Source organism: Rhipicephalus microplus, chromosome X, assembly GCF_043290135.1.
Source record: "Rhipicephalus microplus isolate Deutch F79 chromosome X, USDA_Rmic, whole genome shotgun sequence".
Lineage (NCBI taxonomy): Eukaryota > Metazoa > Arthropoda > Arachnida > Ixodida > Ixodidae > Rhipicephalus > Rhipicephalus microplus.
In genome coordinates, this window is record NC_134710.1 from 270,697,575 (window position 1) to 270,717,597 (window position 20,023).

Below are 20,023 nucleotides of genomic sequence, written 5' to 3' on the forward strand. Positions count from 1 at the left end.
AAAAAAGCATTGCCGTTGGGATGTTTTATTGTGCAGCCCCCGCCACAACAGTCCCATAGACACGAAAATATTGTTCATGAATGTGTGGCCGTTCCCACTACAGAGCATTATACATGTGGATACAGTCAACTGCCGATTTTCGGACCCTCTAGGGAGCTTCTTGGCGATTGTCTGGTTGTTTTATTGTGGTTTGTTGTCGATGAGTGTGGAAAAGAATGGCGTAAATAATGTGATTTTTAAATTTTCAATTGATTGTGAGACAAAAGATAATGAATTCATGCTTGAAAACAATTCTCCTTCGGGAAAAATTGATTTGATTTGTAGGGTTTAATGTCCCAAAACCATCATATGATTATGAGAGATGCCGTGGAGGGCTCCGGAATTTTTTATTACCGTTTGCCAACATCGGCAGCCACAGACTGTATCCGATAGTCTGCGTCTAGTGCACACGTGTATGCTACCCCACAGACTCTCATAACTTGCAATTCGTTTCGGGCTTAGGACTTGTTCTCGCTCACTTCATCCGCATTACATCCGCACGTGTGCGGAAGTGCGAAAACGGCTGTTGATTTGTGCGGAATGAATAGCGAAATATCGAATTTAGTGAGGCCACGCAAACCCACCGGCGCATTGTACAATCTTTTGACAACGGCCGCCGATTTTTCGAACACCGCCGCGCGCACCGGCTCAGGCGGCTGCACTCTTTCCAAGTTTTTCTACGTGCAAGTTTCGTGGACCTTTCAAGCAAGCTACCCAACCTGCCTCCTTCCCGTGTGTTTTGGTTTCAAGGTCGCCCTTCCGCCGCATCCTCCCCCCTCTTCATCGCAGCTCCTTGCTCTTCTCTAGCAAGTCTGCTCACCTCTCTTGATTGATCACAACCCCTTCGCCCGTCTCCGCCGCTCGGCGGCGCCCGCCACGCTGCCTCGAATTAGTTTCGTATTCTGACTGGAAACGGGCCTGGAGCTGTTCCATGCGCTCTGGGATGTGTGTCGTGTCTGCACGTCTTGCTCGCTCTTGGTTGTGCGTGTGTGGTCATGATGGTCGACGGGAGGACTAGCACGCTTTCTCATGCTGCTCAACATAACGTCTAAAGTGTGACCGCTTGGCTTGAGCGTAATCAGCGCGTTAGGTGCCGCGTTGCGGAGCGCTTGCTCATAGCTGTTGACCACCTGGCAGCCAACTTGCCGTTTCGGGAATCCCTGTATTCAGCTGTGGAGATGAATATTTCGTGGGCGGCGGTGACGACTACATGCGCGCGTAACTGTTTTCACGAGGCCGACTTCGTCGACGTCAGGCCCGGTGCCGAGCCTGAAGCTTCCGAACTGCGGCGGCGATTTGTGGCCACGCGTCAACTCCGACCTGGGAGAGCGGGTGGGACATGTGTTGCGATGGTTTAATTATGGCTGATGATGATGCCGACACTGCGGAACCGTGCACGGATTGGGGCATTGTGAATTAAGTACGTGGCGAGAGCGATTTGGAAGAACCGGATTGCGAGAACGACGAAACTTTGCAGCCAGTGCCTCATGCAGCTTATGCCGCAGGCCTTGGCGAACGATCACCCTGCTGTTTTAAATGAACTCGTGACCGCCCTTATCGCTTCTGCTCTTTGAAACACGTGCATCGCGGACTTTTTGGGGCAAAAAAAAGTTTGTGTTTTCACTCGCAACTTTTTTAAAAGCTGTGTTTCATTTACTACGAACTTCGGGATACACGGAACGAATGCCGCGACACGCTCAGGTTCGTTGTAAGCGGGCTCGACTGTACATAGTATAATTGGACAAGAACTGGCTTCTGCGGGACACCTGAGTAGACCTGAAGTTAGTGGGAAGCATGTTTTTCAAAGAACACGCTTTGTGTTTGATTTGTCTGAAGACTGGAGATCCAAGAAATTATTTTACGGTCTATACCAAATACTAATAGTCTTGTAAGCAGATGTTGAAGCGGAACGTCGAACGCTTGGAAAAATCTAAAAAAAAGTCGTTTATTGCATTAGTAATTTCATCTTTTATATAGTTCAGTGAGTTTTGTTACCATCGAAAGGCCTGATCTAAACTCATGTTGTCAACTGTACAGTAGTTGGTTGTTTTTTAATTGAGTATTATGGCTTCGAAGATTATATGTTCCATTAACTTGCAACAAGCATTCCTTAATCATACTGGACGATAGTTTAATTCAAATTTCGAACCAGATTTGTGTATTGGAACTATGTTAGCGCTACGCTAGTCGTCTGTAGTCTGGTAACATCGCTGTTTCAAGAGAAGTCATAAATATTTTATGCAAGTATTTAGCTAACCATACGGCATATTGGTTTAGAAACGAATTTTTAATATTGTCGAGCCCAGGCGATTTCTTCATATCCAGTCTTTTTAGAAGAGAAAAGATACCTTCTTCGCTTATTGCCAATTCCAGAACGGGAGATTCAAACACATGTCGTTCTAGCGGCATGTTGCATATGGATATATCGTGAAAACTGATTGAAAAATTTTCTAGTTCATTAGCAATACCTCCTGGTTCAAAAATAATGCAATTGTTATTTAAATAGTTTCACGTTTGTTATCAAAGTAGCCCCGTAATTTTTGAGGGATGTGTTTGATGAATGACGCTGAGGTGACGTGAAAGCGCGACTAGCAAATGCGATCTTCTGTTGAAAAATCGAGATTTTATGTTTGTGCGTTTATACCTCTTCCTGTCGACGCTTTATTTTTTCATGTGTATTATTTCCCGAGTAACTCGAGGGTATTCACGGCTGATACATTCTTTTGAGGGACACAATCATCTTGGAAAAAAAAACACGATGCATTTAAAACATCACCATAGTTCATTCACATCTGTAATTTTATTGAACGACACAGTTTGTCTCCAGAAACCCAAACACGACAGGGTCGTCTGCGCACGCATAATCTTTAACAAAAATGGGCAGTAGTTTTTTTGTAGTGTCGTGCTGTTGGTAGGGGGCACAATAAGATGACCGATTTGTGATCTGAAATGCCGCTTTCTGTAGACACAGGGCGGCCGTGTAGCGTACTGCTTACAAAGATTAGGTCAAGGAGCCATGATGACGACGAGCTTATTCGAGGATCATCAGTCACCAATTGATTGAATAAAAAACTAAATGCGGTGCCAGAGCAGCCAATCCCAACTTGCGCCCGCAGAGACCTCTTGGCACAGGGTGGCTTGTCTGTGCCTGTCTGTGTCGAGGAGGTGGCCTGTTGACGACCTCCTCGACTTTGAAAAATGAGCCACCACTCGTCGAGGGGGAGGGGTAGTGTGGGTATCTCCCTGGGTTTCGGGTGCGCGAGCGCATTAGCTGACATGCGCACGGGGAACTGCCACTTTGGCAGTCGAGCTTGGGCCTGCGGTCAGTAAAGGTCATGTTGCTTACGATGCCTCTTTCTGAGAATTTCAGCTGACCCTTAGCACTGAGCCTAAAAATTGTAGGCAGTCCATCTGACGTAATTGGTTGCATTTTGAGTGTCCTACTGCGGTGCATATATTCGTGTGCTTTTACCTTAATTTCTCGGTAAGTAGGGCACTGCTGTTGATAATTTTGTCATTTAAGATGCCACACATTGAGCTTTCACTCTGATGTAAATTGTTATTTGACATTATTGCCCCTTTATAAGTACGCATAGTCTTTTCTATTTCGAATTATCGGTATTTTAACTATTTCACGAATTATCAGTATATTGAACTATGTCGCGATCTCCTTAGAGTTCAATATATTCAGTATCGACTGTATAGCATTTCTTTCACATTAAGATTTGTTGTGCCTTATAGAAGTCAAAACTCAAACCTGAGCCATTTGCAATATTTTCTGATATTTTCACCTGCTTTTGTTTCATTGCATTTAGGTTTGCACGGTTGCATTTTGACTCCTCAGAGGACCTGCTCAATGCAGTACAGAACCCTGCATGCCACACCATTGATGGCAGCACCATTCGCTTCAGCCTTGTAAAAAAGTTTGGACAAGGTAAATTTTTTCCCTATACTTTCTCATAGCTATTGAGCACATAAATTTTGCACCAATACTGCTGCAATGCAGGCTTGTGCAAATCTTTGAGTACCTCACATGTTTGAATGAATATTAGAGTAATGAGATTCACTTCTAAATGAATATAAATTCTGAACGAGTGAATAGACATAAGCCGTATGTAACTTCCCGCATTCTTCATCTCGATTTTAGAAGAGTGTTGTGCAGGGTAGTCTGGTCACGACAAATGTTAATTTTTTTTTGTAATATGCAATATATACTATTTGAATTTGATTTGAAATTCAACGAAATCTTATCCCCTTCAAACCTAAAATTTACTATACACACAAGCCAAGTCAGTATCCATATAAAAATTCTGCCTTGTATTTAATGCAGACTCAAAGCTCTCACTCCAGAATTCATGATCCCGATTTCATTGATGCTCTTCCTCATCCTTTTGCAATGGCATAGGTGGGCTCCTCCTTCTTTCAACCAGTGCAGTTTTGGCCAATGAAATCAATTGAGTCTAATTGCACATATGCCAAAAGTGTACATTTGTTACATCGGAACCCCATGTCTTTGCATGCAATATTTTGTAGAGCAGACGCACTGAATGAGATGCCTAATCCCTGTGTCAAGTGTTTAAATTATTTATTATTCTCCAAGTGGTGACTAGTATTTCATTGTTGTGCTTGCACAAATTCTGATTTCATTGCATTCTGTAATTTTGCAGGTGGTGGCTTTAGGGGTGGAAATCAGTCTAGAGGTGGCAACTCCCGGGGAGGACGAGGTGGAAGTTCCTTTAACCGTGGACGAGGCGGCGGCGGCGGAGGCGGCGGCTGGGGCAATAACAGCTGGGGTGGCGGCGGTGGCCGTGGGGGCTGGGGCAACAGTGGCGGCAGTTGGGGTCGTGGTGGGGGTGGGGGCCGTGGAGGGGGCAAGTTTGGCGGAGGCCGAGGAGATTTTGGTGGCCGTGGTGGACGAGGGGGTGGAGGACGCTTTGGAGGCCGTGGAGGCGGCGGCGGCCGGGGCCGGGGAGGCCGCGGGGGACGTTTTGGGGGGGTGAGTGATAGTTGGCTGGAGCGCCTGCCTGCCTTCTGATTCCTTTTTTTTCCCCTCAATATGAGTGCTACTCTATGTGCATGTGTGTGCTTGGTGTGTGTGTTAAATCAGCATAGGAACAGGAATTTAATTTTCTGGTGACTGTACATTAGTAAAAAAAAACGAAACATACAGTTAGTAACTCACTCATTGCCCCTTTCTGTGTGTACAGTCAAACCTCATTATTACGTACATACTTTAAATGTACTAACAGTTAAAATATAGTTGCATCTGGTCCCAAACTTAGTCTTGAAGGTCAACTGATTCACTGACCGTGTAAGATGTAATAACTTGTCCTATGCCTGCCGATTAGTACGTACCACAATAACATTTGTGCCATAGAATTTCACTGTTCTACTTAACTTGTCAATATTACAATATGCTGTTTTTACCATCCAAAATTACTTTCACTTGACGTCAACGAATTTCACTGTTCTACTTAACTTGTCAATATTACAATATGCTTTTTTTACCATCCAAAATTGCTTTCACTTGACGTCAACCCTGGTGGTGTCCCGCTCCTATTATGAAATATTAGTGGGGCACTACCAGATGCACTTCACAAGCCAACAAATTATAATGCACACGAAGGCATCCTATGCAAACTCGTGGTGTGTGGCCATTATGTGATAGCGATGAGTGTCTGACTCTTCTGAAGCAGGCTGTTAGCGTCCCGGTTCCGTTTTCACGAGCAGGTAATTTTTGGACTTTATTTATTGGTTGAAAGATGCACGTTGCATTTTATTCATTAATTTTTTTAAGATTGGTAATAAACATTCGCTCCCACTTCCTTCAACTATGTAAGGCTGCCACTGTCAAGAATATTAGTCTATCTTCCTTGCAGAGGCACAATGTCATGCTGTGGGTTTTTTCAGGCAGTCTGTACTCATTTTTCGTGCAAGGCTGAGTGTCACTGGCTACAATCTTAGTTTTTAAATAAGACGCCCGGATTATACGACAGTTTTGCGTAGTCCCTGGAAGTCGTATTATCGTCGTTCTACTATACATGCTTTATTAGGCAACATGAACACGCCCCTGTCTGCTGCCAGGACCGCATCATGGAGTGTCCATTGCTTGCAAGATTATCGCTTTTAACCGAACAAGCTACAAAGCGCATCTGTGCATAGTCTGGAGCGGAGTCTGTACGAAGAGTACTTCCTGGCCTAATGAGCATGTGTGGTAGAGCAAGTGACCCAGCAGCCACATGTGAGCTGTATAGGTGACTCCTTTCGCATAACTTGTGAAAAAAAAAAAAATTGGCTCGACGCAGTTGTACTGTGTTTGTATCAATGAAAATGTCTGTTTTCGTTTAGCTGCAGATTGCGATACAGACACACGTTAGCTGCAAATTGCGATACAGACACACGTGTTGCGGGAAGGCATTACTGTCTGTGTCACTGTCCCTCCCAGGCGCCATATTAGCTTCAAAATGCTCCTTTGCATCGTTGCCACGTGCTATGGGATAGTCATGCAAGGGTGTTTTCTGCCCCTCGGCAGAAAGAATGAAACGGCTTTGTAGTGGCTACTTCAGGCAACATTTGCTTTGGCATGTGTTTATTGTTGGCAGCAAATGCACATCTTAGGAGATGAAATTATGTGCTTGGTGGTTAATGCATATTATTGTTTAGTGCTTGGTTATGCTGCATCCGGAGCATGTGCTTATTAATGAGGTTTCACTGTAGTAAGAATGAGCATTTAACAATGCTTGGCATTTTTTTGTAGAAGAGAGTAAGTATTGTGTTGCTCAGTGGTGGTCCAACTGCGTCATTTGTGCGATCTTGCTACAATTCTATATTCCTGTCCCTTGTTGTGCACATTCGAGTACAACTTCTCGCCAAAGTTCAATGGCCCACCTATTTAAACGGCATTCAACTGTTAATGCAACAAAGCAACTGCAGCTTTTTATTAATGTGGCCGATGCCCTCTACTCTCCATTTGCGCGATGCGCTTTTTGTATTCAGCCCAATCAAAGTTTTTGTGACTCAATGTGTGCGTGTTGTTGAAAGTTTGGCATGCCGTCAGTGGTCTCTTATTTGTTAGCGAACTGGCGATAACACATTGAAAACTATATATATACGTTCGAGAGATACTTCGCATAAAGTAATGTAGCTACCACGACCGAGCGGCAACAACTATCGGCACCGTGCGTTTTTTTAAATGACGTCGTCACACTAAGATTCAACTGGGCTGCACAACATTTTTCTATATGTCTACCAGAAACAAAGCTCCCCGGCTGCTCATTTTTTTGCTGCTCATGGACTACCTAATTGTGCTGCATTGTGACGTTAAGTCCTAACTGCAATGCAAAACTGGCAGACCACATGTCTCCATATACCCTTGTCATACGACAACCACCGAACTGCATTTAGCTCTGCTCAGCATTCGACCCCCTAATGAAGCTTTACCATAATGTAGTTGGGGCCATTCTTTCTGGCTTAGTTCAAGCTTCTGACGGAAGTAGCATGGGGCAGGAATGACACTGCCGCACTTGTCAAAACTTCTAATGTTTCTTAATGTGGAGGCCTTTAAGCCAACGTACATGAGTCTTTCTTTTGGTTGCTCACACACAAAAAAACTAAAGCAAAAAAGTGTGTGAAAGTAAAGGCTGGTGCACACCAGCGACTAGCAGCAGTTGTGCGACCATTTGCGACTGGTCGCGAACGGTCCCAGACTGGTGCCAAGCGACTGCTTTGGCTAGTCACTTCCCGATTGCTTTATCAGTCGCGCGACTGCGGTCGCAAAGCTGCTGGAACCAATCAGCGATGCTCAATTCTTGCTTGTTTTTTCATTGCGCTAGCGAAAACAGATAAAAACGAGAAATGCGGCACGCTCGCATTGCTCCGCTCACTCGGCTGGCGGCGATCAGCTGATCGGTGCTGGTCTTCAGAGTTCTCACTGATAACGAGATCCGAACGTGACTCGGCGCTATTGCAACTTCCAATCGCTCGCATGCAGCCTCTGCCGGTGTGAACATCAGCCGCTTTTTGGTCGCCAGTCGCAAATGGTCGTGCGACCGCTGCTAGTCGCCGGTGTCCACCAGCCTTAAGTCTGTGCGTCTCACACTTCTATAGACAAACGATGCAACACTTCCTGATGGCGACTTCGTAAAGCTTCGGGTGTAGAAGGTACAGATGCTGGTGCCCTCAAAAATAGAATTGAAACTTTCACTACATGGTGTATAATGCTACACCAAACATAATTATAGTATCTATAATCTAGATTACCATGGTGATTTTGTTGGTTACGATTTTCTTCGTAGCAGTAGCTATGTCGAGCCCAAATGGTCATTACCGAACTCCATTTTCCAAAAGCTGTTACCTTTCTTAGTAAAATCGAAGCCGTGTGACATCAATTGCATATTCCTTGACAAAAAGACAAGTACCTAATTAAACGGAGTTCCATGTTGGTTGTGTGACAGGGGTACTAGTTCTCAGCACTTTCTCAGCAAAGCCTAAAACTACTTTGCAGGACCCAGTCTAAAAATCTGCGTCTGATGTGAGAGGGAGGGAGGGTTGATTGTAGTGGAGGAAAGGCATTCATTCGTTGACCTCCCCAAATTATCAGTGGCACTCTTCACATGAAAAGTGGGTTGTCCTCTGTTATCTGGAGTTTGCTACACATCATAATGTGAGTAGCACGAGGTGTGCCACCGTTTTGACAAGCAGACTTCTTCAAGGCTGCCTTGAAAAAGAGCGCCCCTTGACCTCTTACCACTTTGATTATTGCCCCTGCCGCTTTCATACCAGTTTTCTTGGTGCCAGTTTTATTTGGAAGACTTTTTTTTTTAATATTTGGAAAACTGAAAGTGCTCACCCAAAATGTATTTGTCAGAACAATGAAACATCCAGAGTAGGCTGTGGAGGTTATAGGATGCACTAGCTATGCAGGCAATTACCAACAGAAAATTCTAATTTTCTAGCTTTTTTAAAATCATCTTTAATTTTTAGACAGCTCTGTTTCTAGCCAGGATATTTTTTTGATAGCCTTGTGACACCTGTCATTCACAGAAACCATATGTGCTATGCTTACTTAGTCACTAAAGCTTCACTTTGTTGCATGTTTGTGCTGTGCAGTGAAGCCAGAATGGGACTCTTCTGTGCTGAGAACCTGATTGGCTTCACTCTGGATGTTAGCCATTGCAGTCTTGTTTACATCACATCATTTCCAGCAAGCAAACTAAAAAAACATACATAGAAAATTAGGCATGTTCTGCTCTAAGTGATATATAAATCCTGTTCTGGCTGCTTCAAGCCTGCATCAAAGTACTTTCTCCTGCTCCAAAAATTGCTCCAAATTATGAACTGGCTGGACCACCACTGGTTGCTGCACAAATATAACCATTCACGATTTTTCGATGAAAAGCCCCAAGAGTAATTCAGTTATAATGAGGCATGGAAACTTTTGTCAAGCTTGGTTAACATTTAGGCTAGATCAACAAACAGATCAGCAAATTAAGGGGTACATGGGTCCTGGAAATTTTTTTAAAGTCTTTATCGATTGAGATGAGCTTGTAGAGTTAATTTATATTCAAGCACAGATTTCAGGTGTTCAGTTATTTTTGTGTGCAATATGTAGTTTTTAAAATTTCAATCATGTCATGTACTTTTTGGGAGCCTTTGTATGACAAAACTGAGAAAGTAGTAAAGTACATCAAACTAACCTGGAATGAGTACAGAATGCAAAAAAAGAATGGATCTTCTAAATCTACAGGAATGGAAGTTGTGGGGTGTTCAACATTTTCCAATGAGCTTTCGTCAAACTGGGATTTCAGTCTCAAATATTCGGCATACCTCAACTTTTGTTTAAATGTGCTTACAACATGTTGTTTTCTTGCACTCGGTGCTCTTTCCAAATCATTCTAATGTTATTTACTTTGCAACTTTCTCTAGGTAAAGTATGACTCCCAAAATGGTGCCTGGAATGTGAAAACTACACATTGTACTAATAAAAATTGTATTTTGACAGTCAGCACCAACTTTGGCAGTGTTCATTTGTTTAAGCTGTAGCAGAGTATTTTGTCCAACATATGCTTACTCGAACCCATAGCTTCAACCTTTTTCGTATTCTGCAAAACTTATCCCCCCCCCCCCCCTTCCTTGTTCCTCTGTGTGCCAGTGTGCTTCTCATTATCAGCTTCGCAAAAAATTGCATGTTGTATTTGTTAGTGAATAGTAGCATGTTGCTTTTAGTCTGGGAGCTTGTAGCATTTGGCAAGGCATTGGCAATCGTATCTACAGAAGTTATTTTTTTTTTCCAAGCCACAATATCCGTATTGCTATGTAGCACATGCTGGCCATACTGACTTCACTGCATACTGTAAACAGTGTCTCCATGCAAATGAAAATTTGAACTTGCAAAAGTTTGCGCTTATGTATAGGAAAAGCAAATGTTCAATGTCCATGGCTCTGCATGAGGTTATTAGATATGCTTGTTTGAGCAGTCAACAAGTGTAGTTTACCAGCATGTAATGCTGGTACACTACACTTGCTAGCAGGCTCAGTGAGGACACATGTGCCAGCAATCCCGACAGAGCAGTTGGGAGTTCTGTTACCGCATAGGCTTCCCACTGTAGAAGTGCAGTGTGACATGAAGTAGCCTAGTTAAATCCAGAGTATAATGCAAAAGTGTGCCTAAATTGTAAACTGTAATGTAAAATTATCGATCATGTCATTTGTTCTCGGCACCCACAGACCTCATACTGCCTTTGTAGAGGCCATTGTAATGGGTATGGGTGGAGAGGGATCTGTAAAAGTGGTGCAGTCAGCATTTACGTAAAGCAGCATTTTTGTTTTCAGATTAACGAAAAGATGACTGATTAACGAAAAGATGATGATGAAAGTACAGAAATGAGCTTGTCATTCATATTTGCAAAGTGAACGGAAATGTAGGGAGGAGCATTTAGACTTGATATTTAACTGTTCCAAGTCATCTCTAACTGCATTTTGTCTGCTTTAATGTCCTCCAGAAATCGCTTCAAATGTTAGAACAGGTAGGACCACCACTGCATTAGTTATAAAGAAAAGAAAATCTTTCATGAAACATGCTTCTGTAGCCATATAAGAGGCTTTCATATGATCAGGTCATCTTAGCACCAGCTCCTTTGCCTTGGCCTCGTAGTGTCAAGGCATGCAGATATTTGACATGCGAAAGCCAGCCTGACTTTAACCTAATGCTGCCTCAGTTCAGGAACCATACCTGAAATGTATTTTTTTAACTTTGCTTCACTGCATCCTTCCGGCACCTTTAATGCGTATGCTCCTTTGCATTGCCTGTGTGAATATCACTTTCACTGCTAGTAAAGTGTCACAAGATTCTCGGCTGCCACAGTTGCATGCAACTGTCAGTTTGTGGAAATTTAAGTGGATGAAGAATTTCCTGTCGATATCAGCTGACAGCAAAGTAAAAATTGAGCTTAGCCTGTTTTGTTTTGCAATACTTGCACACACTTAGCATTGTTCAAGTGACTTGACCACACAAGGTTATCAAGTGCATGCCGGTATTGATTTGACACTTTCTAGCTGTGGTTTAGTGCCTTTGTTTCCTTTCTTGTTTCAGTTAGTTTTGAACAGACTTTGCAACACCCTTGTATTGCATGTGCTATAATGTATTCCATGTTTTCCTTTTTTGGTTAGCGTATAGAAAAGTGGTTTACTCTGGCTTTGCTCTTTGTTTAAATGCTTTTGTGTGTATCATTGGTCTTTTTGTGGCTTTTTTTTTGCATCCTGTTTGTCCTGCATTAGCATACTTCTCTATATCGCACTGATTGTTTGTGTACAAACTGTGTGTGTACTTGTTTTCTGCTTGTGTAACGTGAAAGCATGTGGGTTCTACAGCTTCTTACTCTTCTCCAGCCTTCTATTTGTACCCTGCTTCTACTTTTTTTTTTACCTCGAGTTTCTCACTAGGGATTTACATGGCTGACTAATGCTCTGCGGAGCAAACGTTTTCACCTGTGCTATATGGGTTAACTCTAGATGTCAATGTTCTTTGGAGAAAGGCCAGTGCAAGTGGTAAAATACCATTCCATTGAAATGTGGGCCAATGCAAACTGCACATTACTTCAGCACTGTTCGCCACTTGTCACAGGTTCAGTGCTAAGTGCTTTGAATGAAATATGACTGATGAAGAAACTTTTTTAAGAATCATGTCCTGTTTGGAGTCCATTCAATGAATGCAGTAGATCCACAGTAAACTGATGTGGACACTGCCAGTGCAATGAAGCCTGCCTGTGCCTGACATGGTTGACTCTCCATAACTTTGTCAGTAAAGTTATGGAGAGTCAATGTTCTTTGGAGAAAGGCCAGTGCAAGTGGTAAAGTACCATTCCATTGAAATGTGGGCCAATGCAACCTGCACATTACTTCAGCACTGTTCGCCACTTGTCACAGGTTCAGTGCTAAGTGCTTTGAATGAAATATGACTGATGAAGAAACTTTTTTAGGAATCATGTCCTGTTTGGAGTCCATTCAATGAATGCAGTAGATCCACAGTGAAACTGATGTGGACACTGCCAGTGCAATGAAGCCTGCCTGTGCCTGACATGGTTGACTCTCCATAACTTTAATCTTTACAGTTTTATTATTGAAGGGCCCAGTCTCCGCTGCTTGGACGGCAAGGTGCATGTAAGATTTCCTTGTTAACACAGCTTTCTTTGCGGTTTCCTTTCTTGTGGCTGGTGTGTGTGTGTGTGTGTGTGTGGAAAGTAAACTATGGGTTAGGTCTGTGTGTTTGCCGCTCTGTAGTGTGTCCGAGTGGTCACGTTTGTCTATAGGGGGCACAGAGTAACCAGCGGCAAAAACTTAACACATTTCAGATATCTTAGTTTTACTGTGATTTGAGCCTTTAAGGAGCACAGTGCTGCATCCCTTCAATGGTGTCGTTGATGGAAATCTTGGTCCTTTTGCCTCATCGTGTGGTGTAAACAGGCAGTGCAGTGTGCAATGAGCTCATATGAGAGTTGTGATGGCAGTCTGTCATGTTGAAGTGCAAGTGACCAAGCAAAAACTCAGTAGCCATTGGGGTGGGGATATAATGTGGCCAAGGTCTGTTATGCTGCATGTTCACTGGTATGTGATGCATTAGCACACAATTGGCTCTGGAATGCATGTGCAGTCATTGTGAAATGTTTGAGTGCCTGTTCATTGCAGTTAATTTCAGAGCTCGATCTTATGCCTGTAAGTGTGGAAGTTTCATAGAATTCTGCTCGTTAAAAACAAATGTTGGCTGGCTGGTGACTCTGTGCCTTTAATGAGCAGTTCTGTTTGAAGTGTACTCTTACTGCGTGCTACTAATGTCAGCTTTTCTCCAATCCTTTGTTTAGGGTGAAGATTAGACATCAAGGACAACCACCACATCACCATAACCACCGCACCCACCACATCTGTGACTAGTGTCTTTTTTTCATCGGTACCATCGTGTTTTTTTTTTTTCAAACTCCATTCAATTCTTCATTGAACACTGCATGCATTGGATGCAAAATGCCTTCCAATGGCATTTTCATGCTTGGCATCATACATGTGGTGTTAATTAAAGGACTGATCTGCAGTGTAGTCTACGTGGTCTTCTTTTTGTCTTCTCCGATAATGAGGTTTAAGGCTTCTTTTATTGACATAAGCATCTATATTCTGGTAAAGAAAGCTTTTAAGGAGCTGCATATTATCATGTTATACCGAAACAGAAAGTTGTAATTAATAGTACACAAGGACATCAGGATGGACCGACCACCACCCGTAGGGGCTTCTACATAAGCAGGCGTTTGGTGCGTAGCGACATATCACATACTGACGGGGTATGGAGGTTGTTTGGCATAACCCTCCGCCGCTACCTAGGCAGACTCCAACCGGGCCATCGGGCGTGGTGGCTGCCCCCGTTATAGAAGCAGCCAAGTCTGTTGCACCTACCAAGCCACAGACCCAGGCGAAGTTGTAAAAATGTAGCAGCAGCTTGCTTACGCGGGCATCCAGTTGCTCACATGGCGCAACGGACACCACACGGTACCTCAGGTGCCGGAAGTGCGGCGTGGCTTCCTAGAGGGCTCTAAGAAAACCAGAAACAAATATGAGGGCTTAACGACGGCCTTGCTACTTGAGCTACAACTTCCCGCTTCTGGCGAATTTCAGCAATAGGACAAGAGTAGATGGCAGGGCGGGCCACTGGAATGCGCGGCGCTCCCGAAGGGCAGGTGAGAAGGTGACACATTCCAAGCCCCGGCATATTCTTTGTGGGGCAGCAGCAAAGTACGCGTGAAATGTGTCGGTCACATTTTCCCAATACCTAGTATGCTTGTGCAATGACTCATTCGGCAAACGTCCAGCTCTCATCGTAGCCATCCGTACGAAATAGCGGTGTTCGGGTGCCTCGCGGTGTCAAATTACACGTGGTTGCCATTGCCGCCGCGCTCGTCGGCAGAAGCAAAATTTGGAGGCTGTGACCTTCAAGGACCACGTGACTTCTACTGCGCCTACTTCGCTTTTCAGGCGAGTGCACTGCAAACTGCCCCTGGCTGCTCTCGGCGCAGTAAAAGCACTCTCGCTCTACCGATGGATAACTGCTCTTGTACCTGTACGACCACTGAAACGCGCCGGCTCTGAAGAAAGCACTTTACGCGTGCTTTTAATTGCTCCTGCTCTCCCAATGAAATTCGCCACTAAACGGTCACTTCATTCTCGTACACACAGCACTACTGTCCTACCAATATGAACACAAATTATACAATGCAATGTCACAGGCCATCTTACCAACCTCGACGATGTGCAAGAACTTGTATACACTGACTGAAAGTGCTGTGTGTACAGTAAACACTTCAAATCTGAACATACCAACCTTCTATGCAGTTACATTATTTTCCGCAAGGACCGCAATAACGCCATGGCATCATTCGGAGGTGTAGCTGTTATAGTTTAGCAAGGGATAATGTGTAAACGTTCAAAACTCCACAAGTCTCTTGAGGCAGTGGCTCTTCGAGTGGTGGTTCTCAACAAACTCGTCACCACCGCCACATTTCCAACTGCATGAATTCCAGTCCTTGATAGATGAACTTCCCGAACCCTATCTTGTCCTATGTGACTTCAGTGCGCATGGTACTTGCTCTATGGGGAGACTCGTTGCGCCGCGCGAGGTTGCTTAATCAAACAGTTCCTTTTCTATTCTGACGCCTGTCTTCTGAATCGGAAAGAGCTTACAAATTACCCAGTGACAACAATGACATGCTAGGGACATTCACAGGACACTCCTAACTGGATATCGGATATCCATTGCATTTCCAAAAGAACAGCAGTGGACATCTCTTGCAGCCTGAACCCAGGTTATTCCCTTACAAGTCCCAAACAAGTCACGAAAGACACGTTGTGCACGTGAGTGGGAGATTAAGGGGCGTCTTTTATTCAGGGTGTCATCTAAGAGCCGTCTTCTGTAGTCTTTTTCTTTACTCTCTGAAGTTGAAATGTAAGAAGTTCGAGGCATGAATAAGTTTTCCTGCGCTTTCAGATGCTAAATTAATTAGTTTCAGTTTTATTGAGCATTTTCTTCACAGAGTTGCGGAAAGAAAACGCAAGGATAAGAGCAAAAAGCTGCTATGTTAGCAGCTTGACGATGCTCCTACCCCTTTCCACTTGGCATTACAAATCTGCAGAGCACAAACATGAGAAAGCAATTTGACGACGATTTTCATACTTCAAGATATTAGGAAATAAAGAAGGAAGGGCATCAAATTACATCAGTTTCAGGTTTATGTAAAGGAAGCAAACCACAAAGAGAGAAACACAAATAAAACAAGAAAACAGCGTACGGTCAATCATGAAACAATGTACACGTTGCTAAATGGCTAACAAAGAATTACAATATAATTATAAAACGTTTACAACAATGGTTATGCGAAAAGCACGAGTTTTGATGTACAAGGGAAACACTGGCGAAGAAAGCAAACATCATGGGATGCCATGTTACACACCAGCACTATTATAGGGTGTTTTTTTTTACGTATAGTATTTTAGCCGGACAATTAGAAGAAGCTAAACTACACGCCGCCATTCTGGATGAGAAGCTTCTTAAGTTGTTTTTGTATGTATATTAAATATGACGATGTTTTTATTTTCAAATGTGTTAAAACAAGCAGGAGTAGTGTACAAGTCTTCACAAACCATGATTAGTTCGCGAATAAAGAACGAACCAGAAAGGCCTTTTCCGAATGTCATAATGGGATTGTGTAGTTTTCCTGAGGTTACACAGTTTAAGAAAACAAGCGTTGTTTGATAGCAAGCTTTGTTTGTATTTCATAATAAGGTTAAAGCTGTGTATGTGATCGATCGGTAAAATGTTATATTCTCTGTATAAATCACTTGTACGTGCGTCGTATGGTTCGTTTGCAATATGACGAATCGCTTTTTTCTGCAGTAAAAATATTTTGTTCCGATTTTCTTTAGATGTATCTGCCCACACTAGACTACAATAGTTTATGTGAGATGAAAACAACGTACTATGTAGTAAATGTTTAATGTTTGCTGAAAGCATCTGTTGTAGTTTAGAGAGTGTACCACACGTCCTAGCTATATTTCTAGTTACTTTATTAATGTGTTCGTCCCAATTAAGATTTTCATTAAAATTACTCCTAATGATGAAACGTCTTTGACAACCCCAACTTTTTCGGGCCCTAGGTGTATATCCAAACCACGACAGACAGCCTTCTGAACCGGTGCGAATACCACAGCTTTGGATTTTTTTGTGTTGATCATTAAATAATTTGCAGTACTCCATATGAAGATGTTAAGAATGTTGTTGGCTGTGTCTGCAAGCTTACCCAAATTAATACCATGAAAAAATATACTAGTGTCATCTGCATAAATTATAAAGTCCGCATTTGTTGACACTTGTTATGTCGTTTATATAAATATTAAGCAGTAGGGGCCCTAATATGCTGCCCTGAGGTACACATTACGTTATGGTTAGTATGAGGATTGGCTGTCATTTATATCTACAGATTGCTTTCTTTGTGATAAACACGATTTCAGAAAGTAAAGTTGGGTTCCGCGAAAACCATAATGACGCAACTTTGCATAGAGTATTTCCTGGTTGATTCTGTCGAATGCTTTGGATTAGTCAATAAAAACACCCAGTGTTAAGTTTTTTTCAAATGAGTTAAGTATTAGTTGTTTTTATGTGAGGAGAGCCAGTTCCGTGGACATGCCCCGTCGGAAGCCGAATTGGTGCGGTGATAATAATATTTAGAGTACTTTTCACAAAAAGACATGACACGTTGATAGACAGACAGGCAAAGATCTTTATTGGGTCCTGAGAAACGCTGCTCTTTCAGAGCAACGTCGCGGGCCGCTCCCACGTAGGAACGGGGAGGCCTAGCCTCACCACCGCGTCGTGGGCTCTCTGGACAGCCCGTAGTTGTGGTAGCAACTCTGAACTTCGTAAGGCAGAGTCCCAATCTTCTTCTGTGAGCCGACTTGGGCCCCGTAACGAGGGGCACTGCCAGAGCATATGTGCTAAGTCACTAACCTCACCACAATCAGGACAGGTAGAGTCAAAAGCCTCTGTGGAGAATATGCTGAGGAAAAATAGGCTTGGATAGGACCTGGTCTGGAGCATTCTAAACGTGATGGCTTGAGGTCTAGACAACTTGTGTGGTGGAGCAAATGGCCGCCTACTCAACTGGTAGTGTTTAGCCACTTCATTGAATGTAGGTAAAGCGTCCCTGAACATCTCACTGCCAACCTGCGGACCTACGTCCTCCCCAGCGTGGAGGGTTAGTGCGCGCGCCCGGGAGTGAGCAGTGTCATTCAAGTTTACTTGAGAGTCCAGTAGGGGTTCGAGATGTGCAGGAAACCAGGTAATGGTATGTGGAGAAAGTGTCTTATTTTCAAGTAGTTTAAATACATCAGTACAGACAGAACGAGAGGCGAAAGCCTTGAGCGCTGGCCTTGAGTCGGTGAAGATTTGCGATCTACTGTCATCCAAAAGGGCAAGGGCTACAGCCAACTGTTCGGCTCTTGAAGGAGTAGAGTCCCTAACTGACGCAATATTGATAATAGAGCCCATATGATTGACGGAAATAACATAAAACCTAGCTGAGCGACCGTACTGAGTGGCATTGATAAAACAAACTGAATGAGGATCGTTCCTGATATTCAGCCCGGTGCCTTCCTACGTTGTGCTGAGGATGGACGTTTCGCGGAAACGGAGAGACCTGGATGGCAGTACGCTGTTAATCTAGTAATTGGATACGGTGATCTTCTACGAGCGCTGGACTGAGGCCTAGGACGGACAGAATTTTCCTACCAGCCGGCGTAGACGACAGGCCCATTAGCTGTGTCGTCTCTTGGGCTTCAATGATCTCATCTAAGGTGTTATGAACTCCTAGCTGCATAAGCCGTTCAGTGCTTGTTCGCACGGGGATGCCCAACACCCTCTTTACGCTTTTTCTGATTAGAGTTTCCAGCTTCTTCTTTTCGAATCCATAGGAAGAGTGCATGGCAGCGACGTATGTTATGTGGCTCATGAGGAATAAATGAAAGAGCCTCAGTAGATTGTCTTCTCTGAGTCCCCCCCCCCTTCTGTTCGATTAGATTTGTGGGGTTTAACGTCCCAAAACCACCATATGATTATGAGAGACGCCGTAGTGGAGGGCGCCGGAAATTTTGACCACCTGGGGTTCTTTAACGTGCACCCAAATCTGAGTACACGGGCCTACAACATTTCCGCCTCCATCCCCCTTCTGTTCGAAACCCTATTAATCAACCTGATCATGTTCTCGATCTTGGTTGAAATCTTAGCGATGGTTTGTCCGTTGTACCCGTGCGACTCTATAATCATGCCCAGCACTCTAATAGCGTCCACTCTCGGAATGGGGGCGCCACTTCTGGTAAGTACAATGTCTACCTCTAATAAAGGCTTCCAGTTTTTTGGACGGGCTCCTTTTCTATTGGGCCTGTATAGAAGCAGCTCCGATTTACTCGAGGAGCACCTCAGCCCTGTGCCAGCAAGGAAGAGCTCTGTCTGATCGATAGCTTCCTGGAGTGCAGTCTCGACTTCCCCTTCGCTACCTCCGGGACACCAGATGGTGATATCATCAGCGTAAAGCGTATGGTTGGTGCCCTTCACGTTGGATAGCAGTGTAGACAACTTGCATATAGCGATGTTAAAGGGAAGCGGAGATATCACAACTCCTTGCGGCGTGCTTTTAGCGCCCTGTGCTATGGGAGAGGACTTGAGGGCTCCGATATTGAGCGTGGCCTTCCTGGTTTCGAGAAAGGAGCTGACGTATCTGTGGAAGGCTTCGCCTAGTCCAAGGTCTGAAATGGAGCTTAAGATGTGCGCGTGAGAGATGTTGTCCAACGCTTTTTCCAAGTCAAGACCCAGGATGCCTCTTACGTCCCTTATGTTCACGTCTATAATTTGATGTTTGAGCAGCTTCATTGTGTCCTGTGTGGACAAAGACGGACGAAACCCAACCATGTTGTAAGGAAAAAGATCTTTCTTCTCGATGTACTTAGAGACATGGTTGTAAATGACGTGCTCCGCCACCTTGCCGACACAGGACGTTAGCGATATGGGCCTTAGATTGCCTAAACCTGGAGGTCGCCCCGGCTTGGAAATGAAGACAACCGATGCCATTTTCCAAGAGTCTGGGACAGAACCTTCTCTCCATATGCGATTTATCTCATCGGTAAGGAAATTGATGGATTTGTCTTCCAGGTTCCTGAGGGCCTTGTTCGAGATGCCATCCGGCCCCGCAGCCGATCGTCCATTACGGGTTTGAAGAACTTCCTAAACGTCGCTGGTGGTAAAGGGCTCTCCGAGCTCATTGCAAGGGGGTCCAGTGTAAGGCGGATAGTCTGAACAGCTCGAGGAGCCAATCGGTAAATATCTGTGAGCCAAACCATCCAGTATAGCGTCCTCAGAATCAGACTGTCTTGCGGCATGTATCAGTTTAGCAAATGCTTGCCT

At 44.0% G+C, this 20,023-nt stretch overlaps 1 protein-coding gene across 3 annotated transcripts in view; it reads left to right on the top strand.

Moving 5' to 3' along the window:
- The window catches only part of LOC119161511 (uncharacterized), a 65,701-nt gene extending 52,078 nt beyond the window's left edge, over positions 1–13,623 (top strand). Inside the window, exons 9-12 of one of the 3 annotated variants that reach the window (XM_037414031.2) lie at positions 3,855–3,973; positions 4,707–5,035; positions 12,648–12,696; positions 13,395–13,623. In XM_037414031.2, the coding sequence (XP_037269928.2) occupies positions 3,855–3,973; positions 4,707–5,035; positions 12,648–12,659 (460 nt within the window). In that variant the 3' untranslated portion in view covers positions 12,660–12,696; positions 13,395–13,623. The remainder of the gene's footprint in view (positions 1–3,854; positions 3,974–4,706; positions 5,036–12,647; positions 12,697–13,394) is intronic. The other 2 variants (XM_075879120.1, XM_037414032.2) reach the window with 2 other exon arrangements.
- Positions 13,624–20,023: the final 6,400 nt, after the last annotated feature.